We start from the raw sequence: 25643 nt of genomic DNA, 5'->3' as shown, positions 1-25643 counted from the left end.
ATACATTTTTATATTTAAATTATATATATTTTTTGGGGGGGGATGTCATGTGATCCACCTGCAAAGCCTTTGTGATCTATACTGGTACTGTAGATCACAATCTACCTTTTGGGCACCCCTGGACTAAATGTTTTTTGTCTGCACTACACCATATTTGGCAACCAGAATATAGTAATTGTAACAGTTTATTTTTAGAGTAACTTATTTTGATGCACTACTCCTCACAGTTTTGACTGTACGCACTTGAGCCATATGTCAAATCGACCGGGAAAAGAAACAGGAATCGTGTACTTTGCTAAGAGAGATTTTGTATAGTTTAATTGATATGCAAAATCTCATGTACAGGATATATTAAGCTCATTTGTGCTAAACTAGTTTATCAAATCTACATCAAGTGAGAATACAACAGGACCAGATAGATACTATATGTACAGCTTGGAGGGGTGGGGGGAGTTAGTATAGATTTGTCTGCAGCTCCTACTCGAGTTGTCAAAGGAGGAGGAAGAGAGGACAACGACGTGAAGCTTTCATGTAGTAGTATCGCATCTAGCCCTGCCCTAGCTATTCTTCAGAATCGTAAAAAAACCTCTAGTCTAAATGTTTGGGCTAATCTAGCCCTATTTGCAACCTCTCCCGGGAGTCTCTCTCAAGTCTCAATGCAGCCTAGCTCTGGTCCATAGCCTTCTACTACTGCAGGGTAGAACTAGAAGCAGTAGAAGGCTATGGACCAGAGCTAAATGCAGCAGGCGGCAGGGTTGACTGCAGGCTGACTAAAAGCGAAATAAATGCATAAATAACATCTCAGAGCAGGGGGCGACCTTTAGAGAAGGATCAAGCATAATGGCAAATGTCGGTTGGTCATTGGCTGAACAAGCTAGCTAGATAATTGGTGTAAATTAGACCGTTTTCCTAATAAAAGTTTTTTTTAATCAGTGTTTGGACTTGAGTCATCCTTCATAGAACTCAATGTTCAATAGAATTACAGATGTCTAGAAATATAACGGGTTGAAATATCAGAACATCTGCTGTCACAAATTGGTAATTTACTGGTGTGCAGTGCACAACAACAAATGATAAATAATGTGCTGTCAAATCAATCAGTTACATTGATTATCCCTAAAAAGGAGCATTTATTTACATTTTGTTATTCAAGTAACATACTGTACAGTGTTGGTATCAGTGAGACATCTGCCATGTATTGATCACCATGCATTTGGGTATGAAACACAATACACAATACGCAGATATGACTAGAACTGAAGACTGATACTGTGTAGGACAAAAGACAGGCTTGCTTTGACATAGCATTTCAGGTAGTTTGAACGAAAACACAAAGTTACACACAAAATGGTTTGTTTTACAGTATAAACAACGTTTACAACACAATAGGGTAGCAACACAAGGGCATACTTAAAGTTAATAACAAATACATTCCACAAAGGACTGTTCTCTAGTTATAGTTTGAGCAGACTAGGTTAGTGAACCAGTCTAGAGTAAGGATGCACTGAATATTCGGCCACCGAAACTATTCGGACGAATAGTGGCAAAGAAATTGCATATTCGGTGTTCGGTTCGGTTGATTTTAAGAGCCAAAACCGAATAGTTAAAGAACCGTGGTCGCCTTTAATAACCTAATGTTTTGTTGTGATGATCAAAACGTAATCATGTCTTTGCCATTATCATGTAGCTCTACAACAAAGGTACGGCCATGACAGCAATGGTACAAAAACTGGTAACAAAATAAATGATATACAATAATAACCATATTATGCTATTCTGCTGTTTCCTATATTCAGAATTTGGTTTCGCCCAAGAATTTCCCATTCGGTGCATCCCTAGTCTAGGGAAACATGGCTCCTCCAGCTTCATTGCTCTTTCTCGTTGATTTAACTGGGGAGTGGTTCACCAGATACAGTATCTGCTGCTGCAAAGGTTCTCTTCTTAACCCATTTTGGGCGGGAACCCATTTTGGCGTTAGCATCATGTCGTGCTTTAGCTATAGAAAAGTAGCAGATCTACAAGCTCGTAGCACGCCACTCGGTGGCTTGTAGGTCTGCTATTTTTGAAAAATCGAAGAACGACTAACGTAGAAGACATTTTTAGAATCTGATCTCAGGTCAGAATGGGTTAATGAGTTATGCACGCTATGTTTTCTGGGCTCTCTCCTCCACATAGAGCTGCATCTGATGAAGAGATAATGCAGAGAAACAGAACATTGTGAACATACTGTACAGTATATCAACCTGGTGCACACAGACACGGCTTATTCTAAATATCAACCTCGGTGCACACAGACACTAGGCTTGTTCTATAACAGTAGTGTCAGCCGTGGTGAAAAGTTACTAAGAACATGTACTCAAGTACTGTACTTAAGTAGGCTACAATTTTGATGTACTGATTATTTCCATTTTTCAATACTTTTACTTATACTCCACTACATTTTATTTCAGAGACTAATTGGTGTACTTTAGTTACTTTGTAGATTTAATTATTTCAATACGTTACCCACTTCAGACCTATACAATGCTCACAATGCAACACATTGTGAGCTTGTAGATCTGCTATTTTCAAAAGATTTTTATGCATTTGAAAATTTGTGAAATGGGACATTCTGCGTAATGAGTACTTCTACTTTTGGTGCTTTAAGTACATGTTGATACCAATACTTTACTGATGTACTTTTTACTAATTTTGAGTATTTCTGAGGACTCGTTTTCTGGCTCGTGATGTCGCCACTACCCAGGCAGGCAGTGACATTATACTTACTTTTACGATGTCAGATGTCAGAGTCTTCAGTGGAATGAGCCTAGGCTCCTGCATGTGGACTTCTTGCTCATCAGCCACTATCCATGGGAAGTCCTGTAGGCATAAAACCTTAATGTCACTCTTAGAGAGAGAGAGAGAGAGAGAGAGAGAGAGAGTCCTGGCACACTCTCCCCTGTGCTTCAGGGAGGGGGAAGGGGGGGGTGCAGGTAGGTGGGCAACGGATGGCATGCTGCTATGATGATGATACAGCTTCATGGCAGTCTGCTGGATGCCAGTTTGGGAGTATATCGCACGTGGGGTGGGCGGGGTCCGTTCATAAACTTGCCGGGCGTTTTCCATCCCTATTCTTCTTATGTCCTGTATGTGTGTTCACTGTCATGCATTGACACTACAGTCAGTCGGTCTCACTAGGGCTGCTAAAGGCTCATCTCCATGACACAGCAGTGGTTCCAATTTATTACATTTACACATTATAATATAACAAAATACATACATAAATGGATGCGCCTGGGACGTATCCTCAGTGATGTATCCCAAGGTCATCGGGGTTTCGGGTCTCGCAACATCATACCCCTCCCTCACTCAGGTGACCCAGCCGGGAGTGATCAAGTCCCGACTTACGTCCCAGTAGCTACCCTCGATAAGTCCCATTATGGAAAAACCAGGGCCACACAATCCATTCCTCCTGAACTACTCTGCCGGGACTGGGAGGTACCATTCTGGCACATGGAAGGACTAGGCTCTGTGGGTTGACACCTGTCCGGGCCCCTCCTACGTCTCTACAGGTCCACTCCTGCTCTCACCAGGTCAGGCCCTGTGCGTTAACACGTTACACATTATTTATGAAATTACTGAACAAAATATTTGAATTTAGTTTCCAATTGATTTTATTTGAAATAACATTAATTAAAAACTAAATGTAGGAAACAAAAAATAAATGGACCCATAAAAATGTGTCCGCCACCCACAATGGGTCCCGAACCAGTGTTTGGGAAACAGTGCATTACAATACATAAAGCCTGTGAATGTGTGGGGGGGAGGATCATCACCATCATCATGTAAGCGGTGTCCACTGATTACATTTCTTCACAGCCCTCTGTGTTTCAATCAGAATCAATTGCAGTAGAATCTGTGTGATGTGTTTTTACATTAAAGGGCTGGTTTTAGTCGTAGCCAGACGATCAGAGCTCTCCGCCTACTTATCGGCCAGGGCAGGGGTTCCCAAACTGTGGTGCGCGAACGCCCTCTAGTCTAGAAGGTGCTTGACATGAAAAGGGTAATGGCGGTTTTATGGTGTTATTTAACACAAATGGCAAAATCTGGTAAAACACTGTTGTAAGAAGAGTAGCTGCTGCATGTCTCTCAGTGCAGTGACATTCTGTGATTATTTGCCCTGATCATATTCAAAATGTATAATGTTTGGCCAAATACAACAAGACTTAGGGGGGGTGCGTCAGCTAGGTCAGGAGGTAACAGGGGGTGCACGGCCCAAAAGTTTTGGAGACCGCTGGGTCAGGGGAATTAGTCATTTTGTTGAATAGGCTTCTTGGATGCTGGAGAAAACCAGTACAGACCTATACGCCCACTGCTTTGAAAAGTAGTTCTGATACCAACTCATATGAAGGAACTGGTTCTGTGAAGCTGCTATTTTATTAAATAGCAGCTATCAATTTAATTCAGTATATATATTCAGTAATATCTGGTTTAGCCCATTGACAATGAATTACAGCATGCTTGAAATCTGTATTTCTTTGGTTGGTGATAAATCCACCTTACTCCAGGTCTCTGCTTCTCTGGATGATATCTACTTTGCCTTCAAGTCAAATAATCTTTTCTTCAGAGACTAAGTTAGGCATTCATGATGTTTGGCATCTTTTGTAAAACAGGCCCCTCTGCAAACCTTGGAAGGCAATCATAGGCAATTAGAGAGGGGAGGAGACCCGCACACTGTCACTTGCTGGTTCAAGAGCTTTTTATTTAATGTCAAATGTACTCGATTATGGTGAGTATCTGGCAAGAGTCAAAGTTGTTGCTACTCCTGAGTACAATATTTTGGACTCTAAACCACTGTAAACTTTAGAAGAGTATCAAACATCTCCAACAGGAAGCAACCAAGTTTGTGGAAAATGTGGTCTTTGAAAGGGGGCACGGTGATGCAGTCGGTAGCGCTGACAGCTAGAATGTCCTGGGTTCGATTAATCGATTCCCACCGGGGACACTGTGGGCGTGTTCTCTCCTCCACGTCATCAGTGCCCATACCCGAGGCGGGGTTGGCGAAAGGGCCTTTCTGTGTGGAGTTTGCATGTTCTCCAGTGTCCCCTAGCGTAGGTAGTACTGTACCCTCACAAAAAACATGCAGTAATCCTGGTCTCTATACTGCCTCCCCCTGGCCTGGCGTGTTCCTTAACTTCCTTCCACGCACAATGTCCATCTGGGGAAACTCCCCACTGTCAGGTGAAAAGAAGCAGCTTGGACTCCTCATGCATAGAAGGAAGCATGAGGTCAGTTTGTTGCTCTCCCCAGTTTGGCAGAGGGAGTGTAGCGCCCAGGATCACATTAGATAATTGACACTGGGTGAAAAAATTGGTTGCAAAATCGTGGGATATAAATTTTGAGTAAAAGAATAATTAGGCTAAAATGTCTCTTGTTTGGCAGAATGGCAGTGGCTCATCTGTGAAAATGTATTTTCATCAATATGATGCCTTTTAGTGATTTCCTGAAAATAGGTTTGATGCCCAACACCTGAAGACGAATGCATATAGCATGTAGGTAACTGTAAAGTACACTTATAAGTTACATTCAGAAGAGTGAAATTTAATAAAATAACAATTTGAAATAGGTATACCCCCAAACCCCGATCCTTTCAGTTCAGTTAAAAGGAATACAATTTCCCTTTCAAAGAACCTTTGGTTATTTCATTGATCACACTGGAGGAATCTATGTTCTTAGAGCGGAGCACAGTGTAATAGTATCTACGATCTAGACTAGAGCAGTGGTTCTCAACCAGTGGTCCGGGGACCACCAGTGGTCCTTGAGGGGGTTCCAATTGGTCCCCAGCTAAATGATGGAGAATTGGTAACCAAATGGACCCTTATAGATGTATAACTTGAGTGCGTAAACTGAAACATTTAATTTTATGCTGTCAAGTTACATTATTGTTAAACATCTGCATCAGTTCATTTACAAGAAGTCTACACAATAGAGGAATTGTTATTTTGATCAACGTTTGCCTGTTGCCTCTCCTAATGGTACCACATCAGTACAGTATGGGATTGTGGACAAAATCTTATCCAACGTTTTGAGTCTGAGGCAAAATGTCGTCAAATGGTGGTCTGTGGCTCAAATGCAGAATAAATGGGCCTTGATATGAAAAGGGTGCTGCTCTAGTGTGAAGGACATCTCACCTTGATGACTTGAATCTTCTCCATGTTGCGTGTTGCAGCCTCTCTGGTATGCACCAACACCGTAAACGAACACCCTACCACAAGAACGAAACGACATCACAGATTCACAGAAGATAAGTCCAGCCTGATTCACACTTTGTCATACATTGGTGTGGAAAATAGCAGATCTACAAGCTCACAACATGTACGACAAAGTATAAAGTATGCATTCCCTGTTCTACTACTACTACTAAATCTCTGAAAGAACTGTTCACATACTGCACACACTCCTTTTAGACTGAAATAAAAATTTACAATACATTTAGCTAATTTAACTGAAGCCTTGTGGTTTTTTTATTTGATTATTTCATCAAAAACCCCTGATTTCCCACCATTTATCTGTAAAAGCTATGGATTTGTTAGGTACTACATATACTGGCTGACGAATAAAAAAGACAGGGTCTGTTAATGACATGGCTTAATATGGATCTTGGACTTCATGTTGATCATCCATGACATCTATGGATGCACTATATTTAAATTTTAGTTTCCATAGAGTTTACCTACACTAATTATAGAGTGACTGTGATTCTGGGTGCAGAACAGATGCCAAATTCTAAACAGTACATTCTTATTACCCGATGTATTAGGCCTATTGATGAACCTATTACTTCAAACAAGGTAAATGTATTTCTATTTAACATATTATTTCCAACTTGTTGTTTTGAAAGCTTCTCCATAAAATGCTGATTGTATCTGCATCATCACAAAATAAAATTTCACCTTCACATTCAAACATAAATATCATAAAATAAAATATCGGGTAAAACCGATATATCGGTTCGATAATGATATTGCAGCCTATCAGTATAATCAGCCATCTCCATATTTGGGCAAGGCTCCAGCCAGATTCGACCGCCACTGATTTCCAGTATAGAATGACATTTTTGAAAGTGAAATATTAGACTTCCTTGGCCTACGGGCAACATGTACAAGATGTTTGGTAGTGATCAGTCCAGCGGTTTGAGAGCCCCAGCTAGAATCACAGACCCTCTTCGACACAGCTTGGCCAGCCACACCGTAAAACTAAGAATGGTTATCAGTGAAGAAGTGGTATCGATAACTAATTAGTAAATGGTAAAGCTGCAGTGGACATCAGTAGAAGACTGAGTTTATTGGTATGAGTATGAAGCAAGTCCGTGCATTTGCCACAGGTGACTTAACCACTTAATCCCTAGCTAGTACTTTGTACAACAAATCGCAAAAATGGCATGTTGTGAGCTTGTAGATCTGCTATAATCTTCTATAAATTTGACCAAAATAGGGACACCAGGGTTAATGTGGTTACATGCATGTAAAAAACCATGTTGCTTACCTGGTGGATTGTTATTTAGAACGGCATCACACACGCTGATCTTAAGGATAAAAGCCCTCAGCAGCTGCTCTACGTGCGACAGTAAGGTGTCAGAACTGTAAATCCAAAACCACAGAGGTCATTCAATACGTTCATAAGGCTAATGGACTTTGACGGCCTATATGACTAAAAAGCCTGCAGTGCTTCATGTTGAGGATCAACAGCCAACTAACTAGACTGAGACTCCATGTTTAAATAATATACGTATTTATATGGTTTGTTACGTTTGTTGTGTTTAACCTCCAGTGTTTTGATTGATTGAAGTATTTATTAACAGTACTGCAGACAGTATATTTCAAGCACAACATAAATTAAACATTCTAGGCTAGCCATGAAGAATCCGTGTATACTCGGACACATTATACAACATCACGCCAAGGCTCCAAACACTCATAAAAATGATATGAGAAAATAAATAAATTACCTAATAGACAGTAGCGGAGGCTGGGAGATCTCAAAGACAAATCGCTCCACAGGATGATGCTCTTTATCCATGATAACGACCACCACCTTCTCAGCATCATTCTGGTGGTAGAAATAATAATAAATGTTATTTATAAGGCGCCTTTCAGGGCACTCAAGGTTGCCGTACAGGTTAAAAACAGTACAAGAACACAGTTAAAAGCAGAACAAAACTAGGGCACAGAAATGGAATGGAAGTCCACACTCCACATGCAAAATGACAGATATCACAATACAAGCTCACAATGCGGGGCAGCAGTGGCTCAGGGGTAGAGTGGCTGGATGGTAACCGCAAGGTTGCCAGTTCGAACCCGGGCTCCCCCAAAGTTAGTGTGGAAGTGTCCTTGCGCAAGTCACTGAACTCCATTTTGCTCCTGATGTGCTGGTTGGTGCCTTGCATGGTTTCCGCCGCCATCAGTGTACAATGTGTGGGTGAATGTAATGCACAATATCTGTAAAGCGCCTTGGATAAAGGCGCTATATAAATGCACCATTTACCTCCTGAGCCACAGCCGCCCTAGACTAAAATGTTAGCGAGGGACAGTGGGACTAGTGGAAAAGATAACTAAGCCAAGACATTTTACATTAGTTGCATGCTGAGCTTGTATACACATACACACGCTGATCGGATCTATAGATCCGATCAGCGTGTGTATGTGTAAAATCAGCCATTACGACGGCATCAAGGCCCGCCAAAATACATTTTACTTGACTAAATCAACTGTAGATTTAGTTTAGACTAAAACTAGTTGAAAACTATTCAAAAGACTATTACTAAAACTTAAAATCTAAATTTGCTGTCAAAATCAACACCCATGGTATTGGTAACCCTTACCTTCTCAATGAGTGGCTTCACACAGTGAAGTGTATCTTGAATGTACTGATTGAGCTCTGGATGACATGACATCTAGAATATGAATTCAACAGACACATAATAACAGCATTAATAGATCCCTAAATACAATGTAGATCAAGATGAGTGGCATTGATCTATCAGCACATATTTTTTGATTGATTGAACAGATTGATTCAGTGCTGAATATTGAAGTTGTGTATTAGCGGTAATTCATATTATTATTATATTGTAATGTGCAGAGTAGACTGCAGAGGTTTCTTGCTCCATTACCTGAACGGGAACATTATATTTCTTCCTCTTCTGAAATATGCCAGAGGGGTAAACTTCACGGACATATAATATCAGATGAATAGCAACCTCCAGGAACTCGCACAGAATGTCGGCCACCACTGAAAATGAGTCAATAATGTCAGCAATCATAATTTCATCAGCAAAAATAAACTGTCAAGGAGTAAAAAATAAATCAACCCATGTTACTACCTTGTCCGAAATTAAGGTCCTGTCTCGTTAGAGTAGTCATTATCGTTTATAAGGTATATAACAGGACTATGTTGCAATGTTTTCACGAGATACACTTTTACGATCGTGTTTACATTCACGATGAAACACCCTGCTTTCCCTGCAGTTTTAACGTTTTATATTTTCGCTCTCCATTGTTTACTTGCGCGTTATTGCTGTCCACTAGTGATGACGTAAAACTGAACAGCAGGCTAGCCGCTAGACCATGCGATGGGCTAGACACCCATTGGCGTAATGCTGCCTCCCGCAGGTCATTTGAGGAATTACATAACTTGAGGGGAAACAATATCAGCTGTTTTGTACCTTGACTGAGCAACTTAATGCAAGTGGATGGGAGAACACGGGTGCCGTCTCTATCTATGTCCGACCTGTACCACACCCCACTATCCGCTAAGCGGGAGAGGTGTAACATTCACAGCAGCAGCAGACCTTCTACTGGGGTCAACGCTCTATAACAACAGACAGTGAGTATGTGTAAAGTGGGTAAAGTAATACTATTACAGTGCTAATTACTGAATGACAATGTGTCATTCACATATGTAGATCGGCCATTAACAGTAATAGTTAAATATACTACCTTTTTTAAGGTGTGTCTTTGTGATCAAACCAGTTTATTTTCACAGTGCTGTGTTTATACATTCCTGTTGTCCTGTCCTGTACTCCTCCAACCCATCTTTCTGGCTGGGCGGTGCCCAGGTATAGATGAGGTGACTGACAACGATCGATCGTTATATATATTTTTTACCAGTAAAAAAAACAAACACCATGCCAGTGATGACACCACTGATTGTTGCACACATACAGGGATGGAGATGCTCTCTCTTTGCTGCTTCTAATATAATAAGTAATAAATTATAATAATATATATAAGGTAACAATTAAGACACAAAACGTTTGCAAGCCAACACAGCTGATTCCTATCTTCTCAATAAGAGATACTCAAAATAAAGCCATTGTAGACAACAGAACAGCATACAATAATTAATCACATTATAAGACAAGGTCATGTATATTTTCAATATCTCATCATGACTCTATAGGCTGGAGTTTTGGCAAGAACCATATAGACTGTAAACTCAGACCACCAGTTCAGACCAATCACGTTGCCTTCAAAATAAAAGCATTCGAGATTAGACGCTTTTCTGTTGAAAGAAAGAAAAAGAGAAGAACAATTATATAGTATAATAAACCTATACTACCGCGTCCGCGCCGCGGTATTTTGTGTTCATATCCGCCCATAATCCTTTAATACATTATAATCTTACTATTTAAATACATTTATTTCTGCCAACGTACTGATCGTATATGTAAAATGGCATTACAATGATATAAATAATTTACTGGTCAAGTGGATTTTATTCTGAAGTGAACATGTTGACCACAAAACTCCTAGCCTCGTAAACTCGATACCCAGGCTTTCATTTTCGTCGGGGCAAAAAAGAAGAAAACGGAACGGAATGGTGCAGCAATGCTGATACAGCAGTAGCCTACAGAATACAATACAGACAGATGGGAAGTTAAACCTTCTACAAACATGTTTATTTACAGGTTAGTATAAGTTAACACAAGCTTTGAATTTTAACTTAAGCTTTGAATTAAAATTCCAGATGTTTTAGCGATGGGGTGACACTTGAGAAAGCTATGTGTTTCTTAACTTACCAAGTTACAGCAATGTTTCCTTCATTAGAGATTAAATTGACTTGCATTAGGGCATGCTATATATTTATGTAGGCTATTCATTACTAGTAAATACAACTTTAGATTAGTGATTGATAACTTTAGTGAATCACTTCACAAAGTGACAGCGACCATACAAAGAAAGAGGCAAAAACATACCTCCTGTAGTCCTGTACTATAGCATGCTAGTTAAAATGTGCATATACAACTGATTTAAAAAATCTATGATGACATTCTGATTGGCAATTTTTGTTTTGTTTTAATGGCTGATTTTTGCAGCTCTGTCTGTCCACTCCACTGTCCAATAATAAATATTGTAAAGTGGCATTCATGACAGATTACATTATTTAGACTGAAATTATATAATTTGGATGCCAAATTAAATGTTGACCAATTTACACAGGACCATTGAATATAAACACCTGTTTTGTGTTCTGCACATTACATCTAATTGTCATGATCTGTCAGTAACACATTAACTGTATTGGCTGAATGACCATAGGTTTACAGTAGTTGTAAAGTAGAATGCACGACAACGTCCAGTGTCCACTATGAAGTCTCTTCCGTGTTAATTTAACTCTGAGCATGTACACTCACAGAGATTCAAATACATGAATTACCACTGATGATTTTCCCAGTGATTAATTGGTGATTAATTGGTGGTCCTGACAGTGACAGGTAGAAATTACCCTGATCTGTCGTTGTAGGTTGTGAAACTCTACCGATCAATCATGCCTCTGGTGGAATTTTTAGCTGGGACAATTTCAGGTAATATGAACATCCTTTTGGACAAATATTAAACATTGAGCATACAATTGATACAGAGTGTGTGTATGTGTTTGTCGACTTAGGGTCGATTCATACTCCTATTTTAGAGCCGAATAAAAGTCGGTTCGGCGCTGTAGAGCCTACAATTTGATGTCATTTGAGGTTCGGGGGGGCGGGTACCGTCCTAAAGTCGGCTCTTCGGTGCTACTGAAATTTTCTGACGAGCCGAAATCATTTCGGCACTACAGCGCCGAAACAGGAGTATGAATCGGCCCTTAGACATCGAACACACTGTTGATAATATACTGTAGCAGACCTTTGATGTATTATGTATGTTTGTACTGTGGCAGGCGCAGTGGGACTGGCTTTCGGACATCCACTGGACACTGTGAAGGTTGAACGATGAAATATAATACATATGCATCAGGAGTAAATGCATGAAACTGGTTTTGTTTAACTTTCTTATGTTTGTTTCAGGTGCGCCTGCAAGCCCAGTCTATATACAAGGGGATCTCTCACTGTGTGGCACAAACATACGCTCATGAAGGGGTAGGTTTCATTCAATACATTTTTAGAGCATTGGGTTCCCAACCTTTTCTGGATCAGGGCCTACTTGAAAACCTTAAAAGCATTTGCGGCCCACCCATCTGACCACTTAACACTTCTTCTAAGGCGAGTGTCGGTACATTCACCAGGTAAAGTCAGCGTAGGGCCTTCTCTCATCGTGCTCCCTACCTTTTGAACAATTTGCCCACTTCCGTGAGTTGACTTCCAAAATAGACGGCAGGTCCATTTACCCATTTAGGACGGGAACCCCTTTTGGGGTTGTTGTTGCTATTTACAGTATATAGCAGCATAACATTTGTGTAATTTTAGTTTTTCAGAAAACTTGGGTCAGGATTTAGAAGGGATTTTTAGAATCAGCCCCAGTTATATGACCAATCATGATTTCGCGTTGTGATTCTATACTTGACTGTTGTCCCAGGTCCATGGATTCTTCAAGGGAATGGCATTTCCCGTCCTCACCACAGGCATCACCAACTCTGTTGTCTTTGGTTCCTACAGCAACGCTTTAGACTACCTCACTCAGTCTAGACGAAACGACCGTAGTCAAGGCAACCCTGCCTCCGCCACACAAGTCTTCACGGCAGGCTGTTTTTCAGGTCTTGTACAGGTAATATGGACACTCACAAACTCAAAGACAGTGCATGCACATGGAGATGTTTTCTGCATTTCTACCATTGCACACATACACATTTGTGCAGTGCATTGGTTTTGAGAATCCACAAATGTGATGATGATGATGATGATGATGGTTATACCTTTTGTTATCGCCCCAATACTGTCTTATGTTATATTTTGTGTTATGCTACTGTAACAAATCACATGCTCTCCTTCTAGAATTAATACAGATTTGACGCTTTAACATTTCGGGTGGGTACACCATCGTCTACCAATTTGTTCTGTTTTAGTGCTGGCGACCCGCAGGAACACAAACGCAGTGTGATTGAACAGATATTGCTAAATATTTTGTAAGCAGGGAAATCCCATTCAATTGGTCTAGCATTGCTCTGTGAAAGGGATTGGGGACAACTGTTTCTACTTTCAGGTTGTCGTTACGGCCCCCATTGACCTGGTGAAGGTTCGTCTGCAGGGTCAGACCAACACTGCCAGATACCGCGGGCCTGCCCACTGTGTCACCATTATTCTCAGGGAGAATGGTCTACGGGGTCTGTATCGCGGAGGGCTGGCCCTCGCCTTGCGTGACGTGCCCTGCTACGGTCTCTACTTTCTGCCTTACGAGGTTGTATGCAAAGCTCTGACCGAGAGCGGCAAACAGCCAGGTCAGTGCACAGCAGACACGTAGTCATCTCTGTTGTGTTTGGAGGTTTCTAAGTTCTGCCTCTCCTCAGTGCCAGTACGTTCAGTGAACAGACATGAACACTATACCTGTGATCCGAGCAGCTTCTTGCTGAAAAATGTCACTCGTTGATTTTAGCCTATCCTACAACCTCTGCTGTCCTCATTATCCAGTGAGCGGTTTGTTAACATTGCCGCTATCACTGTTTATAACCATGATTACCCAACCAGGTTTTTACTATCGCGCACGTTTAGTGTACTTCAGACCTGAAACCTTTCAGCCTTGAACGTAGACTGCTTACTAATGCTCACTATTTATCAGAGCTGTAGACGTGAGACTCGATTTGGAAAGTTTTGGAAAGAAGTTGGATTTGTAAAGTTTTGGAAAGAAGTTGGCCTGTAGATTTTCACTAGTTTAGGTACCGGGCAAACTAATCCAGGAGGGGTTCGCTGTCTCTCAACTAATTTCCGTTTTGGGTCACAAGTTAAAAAGAGTGTGAACCCAGTCACCCAGCACCATAAAGTCTGGGTAATAATTTACGTGTCTCTCCTGCATGTTCATTCTGACAAATCAAGTTAATGAGCTTTAATGCATTTGTGTCTTGTGTGATTTTTGTTGCTTTCCTTGATCATTCTCTATATCTTCAGGCACGTTTGCAGTGTTGATGGGAGGCGGGGTGGCGGGCGTGGTGACCTGGGCCTTCGCTACACCCATGGATGTGATCAAAGCTCGTCTCCAGATGTCGGGCGCTGGGGGCCGCGAGTACAGCGGGGTCCTGCACTGCATGCGGGTCAGCGTCAGGGAGGAAGGCGTCAGGGTCTTCTTCAAAGGCCTGCTTCTGAACAGCGTCAGGGCTTTCCCCGTCAATGCAGTGACCTTCCTCAGCTACGAGAGTCTGATGAAGGTTTTGTGCCCACCGCCTGCGGGCTGACTTTAAAAGCTTTGCGTCGGGGGAATAATGGAAAACCTGCTCCGTATTTTTGGAGATTTCCATCAAGGACCAGGGGAGACTGTGGCCGAGCACCAGAGGAAATCTCTGACAAACATGTTTGTTTGTAAGATCATTATTTGGGATGTTTTGGGAGAATGTATGATTCTCTACATTTAAGTAAGACGTTAAGTGTGGTTATTAGTAGTCATGCAGCAGTGGTGTCTCAGCAAATGAAACAAACAATTCACAATGCATCATACAGTTATTGAAAGAAATGCCATTCCTTGCCCCCCATCATCACCATGATTGCATAAGGACGGTGAAAACTGTGTATTATTCACCACCAATGACTCTCGTGGTTCATTCCAGTGAAGGCATTGGTTATTGGGATAAACGTCCCAGAGGAGCGTTCGGTGTTGTTGCGCAGATTCAGTGGACACAATAGAAAGAGAAATCTCTTCTTGGCCAATTTATTACCCACTGTTGAAACAGGGTAAAAAAGGATTAAATCCAAGCACTAAATAGGTTATTTAGTGCTTAGATTTAATCATCCCCCCCCCCCCCCCCCGTTTCAATCTATCTAATCTAAGTACTTTAATCTACAAGGCAAAAAAGCAGGTGCTACTTTTTGTCTGTCAAGTAATCACTTTCCTTTTTATTATAAAAAGCCAAAGCATTTTCACATTGACCACAAGGGGGCGACAGAGACCAACTTCATCCTATGAGCTATAAACTTTTGCTGTTGTCAAAATACAAGCATGATAGCAAAGAGAAAGACTTGTGAGTTGTGACAAAACATCATGCAGTTAGTTTGGCATTTAAGTTGTCAGTCTTTCATTAATGTCACATCATGAGAACATTAAGTCAATAATGGCAGATGGTCTTGTTTTGTTTGTCTTTATTTAAATTTCTTACAGTATGGTCTGGTCTCCAACGCAACAAACAGAAGCTCCAAATGGTAGAACAAAGTGCAGTTACAAAGATATTTCATTTCTACATTAAAACATACATCCCTATATGTACATCATATAATGAGCAGAATAATATCTGTCTATCCAAGTATCCATTGAATATTATTACACCTTTCATCATATAAATCATCTTTGCAAAAATATACAGTTCTAAGATGAAGAACAAAGTCTACTCTTTTCCACTCCCGATTTAAAAAAATTGCAGAATATCACCTTTCACCATTTGTGGTGGTTTGTTCCGAGCCCAGCTACACAGGTCCACAATAACAGCACAAACGTAAGACTGACTGAAAAATCGATTGCAACTCAGCCAATAACTAAAAACTGACTAGCCAAAAATATGCGATAACCATTCCAATGAAATATACTGTATGCCACATTCCTGTGGTCAGACCAATATGTGCTGTGTGCTGGCACTGAAAGAAAGGCGTTCAAGGTTAACGTGAAGGTAAAAATATGTTTTCCACTTTAGACCTATGTCCCTGTTTTTGGCATGTCATAGGCACAACTTTACATTTTCAAATATAGCAAAAATAGATGATCTACGTCGGCTATTTTAACATGGGAAAACAATTCATGCCTGGCCTGTGAAGATAGGCATCACAGGATCAGGATCCCTTTTAGAACAATGTCATCAACGCCATGCATTCTTTATTTAGTATAAAAGTAAAATGTTAATTTGGGGGGGCTTCACAACAGCATGAGTACATGATGTAATTGTTCCATTACCTTTACTCTGTTGTTAGAATATGTTTTACTTTACATGAATAACACATTATCTACGGCTAGTTAAACCTGCAAAACAGGCTTTTGTTCAGTGTCTGCAGAGACACTGAACAAAGACTTGCAGAGCTCACATAAGGATTGGAATTATTAACGTATATAATAATGCAGCATGTACTGTTATATAGTATCATTTTGATATTATCAATGTGTTAGCTAAAGTGGTCCATACCACAAGAGAGCATAAAGAACAATGAGTGGTAGACGCCTATGCATTCCCAGAATGCAGTGTGTCATTCAAATGTCATGTTGCTTTGAAAATGGGTCAAAAAGCAATGACTAAAAATGCATTCAGACAGGCTTCACTTCTCAAATACTGAAGCCCCACACATCCACCAGGCTTCACTTCTCAAATACTGAAGCCCCACACATCCACCAGGCTTCACTTCTCAAATACTGAAGCCCCACACCTCCACCAGGCTTCACTTCTCAAATACTGAAGCCCCACACATCCACCAGGCTTCACTTCTCAAATACTGAAGCCCCACACATCCACCAGGCTTCACTTCTCAAATACTGAAGCCCCACACATCCACCAGGCTTCACGTCCAGGCTACAATCATGAATGTTGCCTGGACAAAGGCAGCAGTATGTTGCCAGTGACACAGAATACCACGAAACTTTATGAGCATACTAGAGGTCCAACAAAGTGAAAGATTTCAACAACCATATTATACATACACCCGTTCTATATACTACCACAGATAACTATTTTCAAAAATAGCAGTCCTACAAGCTCGTAGTACGCCACTCGGTGGTGCGCTATGAGCTTGTAGATCTGCTATTTTTCAATAGCTAAATTACAACGTTTAAAACACCGAAAGGGGTTCCCGCCCAGAATGGGTTAAAGAAAACTGAGATTAGGACCATCAATAAGATTACAGTTCAGTAGCTAGGCCTGTCATGATCGCAATTATTTTGCATAATCGTTCTCTCTCCACTGTGTCCTATCAAAGGCAGAAAAGCCCAAACAAATATACGGTATATAAAAAAAGAAACAGCTGGATGAAATTGACAGAAATGTCATATGTCCATCATTATTTACACACCGTTGTCCATTCTCTTTTGACCATTTTCAACCTAGCATAGCAATGCAAAGCATTGTGAGCATATACTGTAGTTTTGAACATAGTTGAAAGAATCAAATTATTAATTATAGGGCATAAGTTTAGCTATAGTACATTATTTAATTTGATTATTTTCACCATTGTCAGTAATTTCTACATTTTGGTAATAAGCTTTGTATATTTGTATTACTGTACTTCTATGTTTGCCTATTAAAGTATTCAAAGTTATTTGTAATATTTCCCCTGGATTTTGTTTACAATGCCCAAAAGCCAAATAGGAATGTAATGTATTCAGATTTACCAACACCAATGTCAAAAAACACAAAACACATTTGTATGACAATTAATCGTCAGCTACTTCATGATCGTGACAGACCTAGCAGCAGCAACAGTGGGAACGAATAAAGGCGAGGGAACTCTTAACACATTTGTCCATGGGCAGGGCGAGTGCTTGTCCAAACCCAGAGGGAACTCCTAATGTACTGGTCCACAGGCATGGCAAGTCCTTGTTCATCCTCACCGTGCTCAAAACGTCAGTGAAGGAAGGCAAGTTCACCTCTCAACATGGAGAAGTTAAGAGGGGAACAAAACAAAAGCAGCGCTTTCATAAATTGAATAAAGAAAAAAAATCTATGCGCACAGAGATAGCAGTGTAGTGGTTTCTTTCCAAAATACAAAAAGGGGATTTGTATGAATCATCCTTTTTCAAAGAATTCGTTGTTTTGGAATGTATACCAGGGTTTTCCAAAGCTCCAGACATTTTGTTCAGAGATGTCCTCCTCCCTCAGCAGTGTTTCAATATCCATCGGCATGTACGGTGTGGAGTCCACCACGCTACGACTTGGGGTCTTGAAAGTCCTGGTCCTGCTGCGGCGGTGGTTTGCTGTGCTGCTCCGTGGCCATGGCCCGTAGGGTCTTTCTCTGCATCTGCCTGGCCTTGTTGTACAGGAGGACGCCGACAAACACGAGGCCGGTGCCGACGGCGCCCAGCACCGTCACGTGGTTACTGAACACTATGACACTCAGCCAGATGGACAGGGCGTGCTTCACCGTACTGGCAACACTGGGGACATGTCGGAGGTCGTTGGCGTTAACAAAATGTCAAACCTAAGCCTTTAAAACATAACAATGGTGAAGAACTCTAAAAGTATACTTATGTTAAAAAAGAATAAGGGGTCCACCGTCCATGGCACTCTGCTGCAGTCAAGTAAAAAGCCTTTATTGAAAGCGGCATGGCAAATAAAAAACAGACCTAGGCGTTTCCGAAACGCGTAGGTCTCATTATCGAATCCTCACCAACGAGTTTACAGTCCACAACCGCACGGACCACGGCAGCGCTTCTCTTCTGTCTATTCAACGTTAGCATACTTTGGGGTTCTAACTAACTGGCCATGTAAGATTGGTAATTTTGGTGTGGTCTTGTTTTTCAGTTTAATTTATTTCCTTTACCCATGTGACTTAAAGAACCACTTCCCCAAAAGTTAGTTTTTTTTAGTTTGTCTCTTTCTTGCATTCTGTTTCTGTTTGTAATGCATTTGTGTCTCAATGGAAATATTGCTGGACTAGACAGTACATGTGGTACATTTTTCTTAGGTCAGAATCTAACTGTGAACGGGCAGGAATGGTCAGAAATCCAATGAGAACAGGACCATTGGTGTGTGTAAGAGTGAATGTAATGCACATTGTAAGGTGCTTAGGATAAAGGCACTATACTATTTTAAATGCACCAATTACCATATAAATGCACTATTTACAAGGATAAAAGATACAGGGTGTGGGATAGCACACTTTAATTGAAACATAATTCCCTGCTATATACTGTAGGTAATGTGACCAGTGAATTAATCTTCTTCTGAATGTAGTGCTGTTGTTGTGAATTTGTTTTATCTACTTTAATGAGTACAATCAACTTCGCATCCTGTGTGTTTTTTTTGTTATTTGGCAATTGTAGCCAGATAGACTCATATTTCACCTTACCTGAACGTAACCGGGGAGATGCGACCCATGAGAGCGTAGGCAGTGATACTCTGTAAGTGGAACAGGCCACCATCAAAGAGCAACAGGAGGACAATGTCGTGACTGAGTATCAAGCTCTGGCCACTCGCACCAACCAGTGGAATGTCCTGGGGACACAGTGGAGTATTGGGAACATGATACAAAAGAAATATGCATGACTACGCCATCACCGTGTGGTTTATCTTTATCTAAGATAAAAATGTTGTCAGTTAGTACCTACCTCTTAAAATGTTAAATATGTTGCTTGAGGAGGATGCAGGAGTTGTGCAATTGCTTCATGGACTTCTTACGCTAAGTTGGTTGTGAAAGAATTGTGCAATGTGTGTAATGTGCTGCTTTGTTTAGGGTGTTTGGGTCTGTGCAGCATCTAAGTTCAAGACAAGTTTCCACACAGGAACAATAGTATTGGATCAATAAGTATAGGTCACTGACGATATAAATAGAAGTATTTAAGTCTCTGAATAAAATGAGAAACTGCTTCCCATAGCAATACTTCCCATACATACAACAGTAACTTCAATGAATGAATGAATGAATGAATAACTTGACCTACTAAAAGAAATACCCAGGCGGGTATGAGCATGACGACTGCTGCTGCACTGGTGTAGAACTGCAGTTCTGGAGCGCTGAAAAACATAAACATTCATTAGATGCAATAAACACATTTGCATGCCATTTAAATTAAAAAAAGAAGGGAACCATATTACATTGTAAAGTATTACAGAATGAATTGTATCCCATTTGCACGGCATAAAACAACTGTTCAACCGGTCATCCCTATTTTAGGCATGTCATGATGGGACACATTGTGAGCTTGTAGAACAATTTATTTTGCTATTCATCATACGACCAAATATAAGTGGTTAACTTTCCATTTTACCTGAATTTATATGTGTCTCCACTTAGTAACTTCTTGGAGAACACATTCTGTAAACTGAGACACAGACATAGCAGTTGGTCAAGTCATAGAAGTGTTATAGTATTGTGATCTTTTTTTAATTTAAATTCCTGCCCTGCGTGTCCTACCAGTCCATGATGTTGGTGGAGAGAGCGGCACAAAAGCCCAGCATGTTAAAGCTGACCTCTGTGGCTGTGCAGAGAGACAGGCCCGCCATGACAGGGAACAGCGACAGGTTTACCCAGAGTCCTACATTAAGAGAAAAAGAACATGTGCACAGTTGCACACATCCATATACATCATCAACCAGGGACGTGCACACATACATAGAGATCAAAGGGGGCTTCAGCCCCTGCCCTTTTATCCGTCTGTAAAACAACTGCCCTTTCCAGACCACAAATGCAGCATTTACTATGGTGAAAGAAATGCAAATGCCACTCCTTTACATACCATGCTGGAAGGCAGCATTCAGAAGAATTGCTTTTTCCCCCGAAGTCTCCTAAACTTGGCAGCATTTTGCGTTGAACAAATTTGTTTACAAATCCACGTCGTTACACCGTATCTCCCCTAGCTAAAGAGTGCTGGGTTGCGCCTCAAAAATAGCTGATATACCAACGCGTCGCAGGTGCCCTCTTATGGGATTTCAGCCCCTGCCTCTCTAACACTCTCTGCACGACGGTCCTGAGATCAACACTACTACTGTATATCTGAATCCATATACTCTGTAGGTGTGTAAACTTGGCCTGAATTACAGGGCTAGAATAAGGGCCGATTCATACTCCTGTTTCGGCGCTGTAGTGCCGAAATGATTTCGGCTCGTCAGAAAATTTCAGTAGCACCGAAGAGCCGACTTTAGGACGGTACCCGCCCCCCCGAACCTCAAATGACGTCAAATTGTAGGCTCTACAGCGCCGAACCGACTTTTATTCGGCTCTAAAATAGGAGTATGGATCGGCCCTAAGGGTTCATTATCACCACAATCTATATTTAAAGCCACTTGAAAACCAAATCCATAACTATGTAACCATGTAATTTAGACGTATGTATATAAGTAAGCATCTAAAAAGTGTTAAAATGTGTTTCATTTAAAATGTATCAGCTTTTGTAAAGAAATTTGATATTGGGTTTGACTTGGCAGTATTGTAACCCTTTATTAATCCAGGAGAGGTTCACTGAGCACAAATTAAATTGAAAAGCATTTCAATGGTGTGTTGAGGGAGGGGTGATATAAAGCGCGCTCCTCTAAATTTTAGGCCAAATTCCAATACCCAAAATCTCGGCCACTCGCTCACTCACACTCGGTCACTCCAGCATGGTGGTGTTACAGTGAAATTGGTGACCTGCCGAAATATGTGACCAATGACCATCTTGTGGACTTACATGTAGGTCTTTAAATATACGTGGCCTAAATACCACTAGGTTGAACTCTGCTGATAAACAAACCGCAATGATTTGCATTCATACACTAGCCACTCTACCCCTGAGCCACCGCCGCCCACCACTTACTTTTTAGGAAAATTACCCAATTTATTAAACAGACCAATCATAAAGAAACCCCTCTCTCATTGGCTCTCTCTGCACACTTTTACAATGAAAATATCCCATTTGTTCTTCTAACGTGTGAAAAAAGTAGCCGCCATCGCACAGCAATGGCTAATCTAATCTCAACTGCGCTGCACAGTTGAGATTGTTTGACATAGGTGGAATCTAAGAGATGTCAATCAATCAAACCACACCTCTTAGTTATGAAAGTTTATTTTCATTCAGATTTTAGTGGATGCTAAATGAGTCACTCAACTTTTATATCATATTCTGCATGTTTACTATTTCAAGCCAAAGCATGTGCTTTAGTGTTCCACTATATGCTTACTATACACTTAAACATGTCTCTCTTACACAAAGATATCTCTGGTTATGTAAACTGAAACCTCTCTATAGGCTGAGGTCATTAGGAGGGAATACTTTGTCACACAGAACCTGTTTGCAAACCTGTTTGTAACGTAACATGCCCCTCCTTATAATGGAAGTAATAATCAGACGACCAAAAAAAACAATGGAGCACACGTGTTCTCATGTTATCTACCTGTGTATTCTCCCAGGATCAGTCTGGACATGATAACAGTGAAAATGGGCGCAGAACTCTTCACAGTCTCAGAAAAGGACACGGCCACATTCTTCAGGCTCACTAAGCCCAGAACCACAGTGCTGAACCTGATAAATGGACCAAACAAGACAAGCAGGAGGTCAACACTAACACTCTCTATTGTGCATTACAATATCAGGTTTTTCTTTGGTACCTGCCTGCTTTTATTGATAGCCAAGTAAGGAGCTGAAGTTGTTTCATAAGCTTAATTGAGATTAATTATTTCTCTGCTGCCTAGCTGTTAGCATTTATGAAGTTCCCAGTGCCACCATACGCGTTCACTTTAAGAGAACATATGGCATTTTCCAACCATATTTTGGTTGGAAAATACAGAAGTGCAAACGAGCGCTCAATGTTAAACCCCAGCTGCACCTGCACCTCCAAGTTGGAAGTGAAATATCGCTTTACTGGGGAGGGACCCCAGTGTTCAGAGCTTGGATGTATGTAGAATTATGTGCATATAATTTGCATAGATGTGAGGGGACTTCATTGAACTCATTGATATTTTATTTATTCTAAAAGAAAAATCCTTCCTCTCACACTTATGCCAGGGGGCCAGTGAACTCCCTCCCTGGTGCCTTTAATGCCTAAGATGGTCTACCCCATGTCCTATATAAACCCATTGTAACTACAAACTCTAAATGAAGAAAACCTTATATTTTTTTTAACTAAAAAATATCTGTTGTAACAAATAAGTACTGTGGAAGCTGTCAATGCTTCCACATTTCCCTTCAAAACCAATAAAACCCAAACCCTACATCCAAGAGCTTCCCATGCATATTCTGGGTACAAACTCACCTCATGAGCCCAACGAACAGCATGGTCATGACAAAGTTGGAGGGATACTCGCTCCTGGACTTGTGCTCATACAGGCAGCAGGGGATAAACATCTTCAGGCACCCTATGACGGTGGTGGAGAGCATTTGGACAGCGCCTGGGAGTCGACACGAGATAACCAGTCACAAAATAAGATTATAATAAGGTTGAATTGGAAATAGCTCCAATCAGACACTACATTTTACAATTTAGGCATTCAGCAGACGATTACCCAGAGCGTCTTACAAGTGCGAATGACGAGGTAGAAATAACAATAACAAGTAACATATGATACCGTTTGCATTCATCTCCAAACATCTACACAGGCCATAAAAAGTCGCCTGCAAGGAAAAGTGGGCCATGATGACCCTTCGTCCATCTCCTTCCCTTACCCAGCATCCCGGGCTCTCCCTCCAGCAGTGACAGGATGTACTTGTTCAGGAACAGCGTGCAGAAGCTGAAGAAGTACCACAGGCCCAGGTACGTCAGCGAGCGCGAGTTCCACACGCCGGACTCGGCCTCGAGCACCGTGGTCTCCGTCACCGTGATCTTCAGCACATGTTCGCCCGGCAGGCTCTCGCTGCGGGCCAGCACCACGCGTTCCTGCCGGTTCCGGAACGGCGAGAGGAGGCTCGACAGCGTGTGCCTCGCGGCAGGCTTCCCGTTCTTGGTCGGCATGGTGGTGGTGATGATGCCCGGCGGTGCCCGGGGAAGATCCGAAGGGGTCCCAGTCGCACAGGTGCGGACAAGGGAGGGAAGGTGAGGAGGAGGGGTGTGACGCAGGCTTCGTCAGTCCATCTTCCGTGGAGCCGTCCCGTCATTCCACTTGGCTACAGGCGCATGACTGAAGCGCCAGGGCTCCCGTTCCTTTATCTGTAGCAGCAGGAAAGCAAACACACCTTTATCAGCTTTCATTTATTGATACATTAAGTATCTGAAACACTCCCTGATAGCTCTTAAAATTAATGTCTTGGGACTTTCCAGCAAGGCTCAGGATCATTAAGTTATGTAGAAAATGCACCCTCTCACATTATCAGTTTAAAGTTTAAGTTGATAATATGAGAGGGTGCATTTTGACTGTTTAACCTTTAAACCAGGGGTCTGCAACAGGGGGTCCCTAGGGGGCCGCCAAATCATTTTTTACATTAACCATTTGAACCCTATGGCATCCCTATTCTGAGGAGAACGTTAGAGAAATATAGCAGATCGGCTATGTTCAGCAAAGAGGTTTGGTGTAGAGGGGGAAAAGAGCAGAGTAGCAGACCAAGTACAGTCAGTGAATAGTGATAGTGCTGTCAAACAATATGAAGCTCTGGCTATCAATGCAATCTATGAAAAGGTTTAATCTGCAACACAATGTTATATGCTGGTTACTGGTATGTGTTCATTTATCCATTTGTACATGAGGCAGTATAAATGGAACCAAATGGACCCGCAATGAACACTTGATTTTTTCTTTACTTCTTCTTTTTACTGTGTAGAGAGTCTAGAGACCACACTATCTGATACGTGGCTCTCTCTCTCTAATCTAAAAAACATGCACAGGAAACTGTAGCTTCCATTCTATTTCACATTACATTTCTCATTCTCACCCAGTGAATGTTTGGTTTAGTAAAAGAACAGAAGAAAGTGGAATCCACTGCGGCTGCTTGAACAACTGAACAAACGACAGGCGCCACCACCGGAATCAAAGTACAACACAATAATAACATGAAGCTAACGCTGTTAGCCTTTAGCTGCAGGCAGGTTGAAGTGGCCACCCACCACCGTACAGCGAGAACACAATGCATGGTACAAAACAAGAAAGAAAGAAATTGGAACCGTACCGAAGCGTCACCGTGGTGGTGTAGTAGAGTAGCCCCTCTCGGACACAAACACACTGGATTCAATTCAGACGAAGCCAGCAACACCTCGATCTGTCTCACTCTCTACTAGCGCTGAGCTGAATGTTGTGACCAACAATAACAACAACAGACATAGAACACGAGTCCTCTCCTCTCCTGCACTCAGTACTGTGTGTGTGCGTGCATGCAGCAGCAGATCAATCAGTTGATTTGTACTCTTTGTACTATCTTCATACACATTTAAAAGCGGAGATCAGCTACATCATTATTAATAATTATGTCACTATTGTAACGTTTCTGTTACACTATTATGTTGTTAGCTGTGCACGCGTGCGGCGGTGATCAATCCACTCACTTCACATATACTTCGCCGTATCACGGACTCACGGTGCCTCGCATTCCGCATGTGAGAGCCAGCCCTAGATCGGCTATTTTCGCGCGACACTGACTGTTCTACAGCGGAGCATA

General features: G+C 41.5%; 3 protein-coding genes across 3 annotated transcripts; 1 reads left to right on the top strand and 2 right to left on the bottom strand.

The window, feature by feature from the left end:
* Window positions 1-1112: 1112 nt before the first annotated feature.
* mad2l2 (mitotic arrest deficient 2 like 2) lies at window positions 1113-9559 on the bottom strand. Its single transcript, XM_080763841.1, has 8 exons — window positions 9362-9559; window positions 9152-9270; window positions 8861-8932; window positions 7988-8088; window positions 7525-7619; window positions 6171-6244; window positions 2767-2859; window positions 1113-2183 (listed from the first exon to the last, which is right to left on the bottom strand). The coding sequence occupies exons 1-8, from the start codon at window positions 9399-9401 to the stop codon at window positions 2145-2147; spliced, it is 633 nt and encodes a 210-aa protein (XP_080619967.1). The 5' UTR covers window positions 9402-9559; the 3' UTR covers window positions 1113-2144.
* Window positions 9560-10821: 1262 nt separating this feature from the next.
* slc25a45 (solute carrier family 25 member 45) lies at window positions 10822-17263 on the top strand. The gene is made up of 7 exons (XM_080764684.1): window positions 10822-10948; window positions 11785-11845; window positions 12196-12239; window positions 12323-12394; window positions 12831-13019; window positions 13455-13689; window positions 14354-17263. Exons 2-7 carry the CDS (start codon window positions 11809-11811, stop codon window positions 14635-14637), a joined length of 861 nt encoding a protein of 286 aa, XP_080620810.1. The 5' UTR covers window positions 10822-10948; window positions 11785-11808; the 3' UTR covers window positions 14638-17263.
* Window positions 17264-17418: 155 nt separating this feature from the next.
* On the bottom strand, window positions 17419-25535 carry LOC308316214 (solute carrier family 35 member E2A). Its single transcript, XM_080764683.1, has 9 exons — window positions 25158-25535; window positions 23724-24204; window positions 23314-23449; window positions 22456-22583; window positions 20501-20621; window positions 20355-20408; window positions 20028-20100; window positions 19436-19581; window positions 17419-18521 (listed from the first exon to the last, which is right to left on the bottom strand). Exons 2-9 carry the CDS (start codon window positions 24007-24009, stop codon window positions 18293-18295), a joined length of 1173 nt encoding a protein of 390 aa, XP_080620809.1. The 5' UTR covers window positions 24010-24204; window positions 25158-25535; the 3' UTR covers window positions 17419-18292.
* Window positions 25536-25643: the final 108 nt, after the last annotated feature.

This window comes from Protomyctophum bolini (assembly GCF_963924005.1).
Source record: "Protomyctophum bolini genome assembly, chromosome: 5".
Taxonomy (NCBI): domain Eukaryota; kingdom Metazoa; phylum Chordata; class Actinopteri; order Myctophiformes; family Myctophidae; genus Protomyctophum; species Protomyctophum bolini.
The sequence above is the reverse complement of the archived record's forward strand: the minus strand, read 5'-3'. Positions and strand labels throughout refer to the sequence as shown.

Bases quoted from the DNA above. Each gene is read 5' to 3' on its own strand.
- mad2l2 (XM_080763841.1), bottom strand. From the start codon at position 9,401: ATGACTACTCTAACGAGACAGGACCTTAATTTCGGACAAG. The intron at 6,245-7,524 runs GTAAGCAACATG...TTCTTGTGGTAG, and splicing joins TCTAAATAACAATCCACCAG to GGTGTTCGTTTACGGTGTTG. The intron at 2,860-6,170 runs GTGAGATGTCCT...TTATGCCTACAG, and splicing joins AGAAGATTCAAGTCATCAAG to GACTTCCCATGGATAGTGGC.
- slc25a45 (XM_080764684.1), top strand. From the start codon at position 11,809: ATGCCTCTGGTGGAATTTTTAGCTGGGACAATTTCAG. The intron at 12,395-12,830 runs GTAGGTTTCATT...CTGTTGTCCCAG, and splicing joins AAACATACGCTCATGAAGGG to GTCCATGGATTCTTCAAGGG. The intron at 13,020-13,454 runs GTAATATGGACA...TTCTACTTTCAG, and splicing joins GTTTTTCAGGTCTTGTACAG to GTTGTCGTTACGGCCCCCAT.
- LOC308316214 (XM_080764683.1), bottom strand. From the start codon at position 24,009: ATGCCGACCAAGAACGGGAAGCCTGCCGCGAGGCACACGCTGTCGAGC. The intron at 22,584-23,313 runs GTGAGTTTGTAC...TCCATTTATCAG, and splicing joins CTGTTCGTTGGGCTCATGAG to GTTCAGCACTGTGGTTCTGG. The intron at 20,409-20,500 runs GTAGGACACGCA...TCTGTGTCTCAG, and splicing joins TCCACCAACATCATGGACTG to TTTACAGAATGTGTTCTCCA.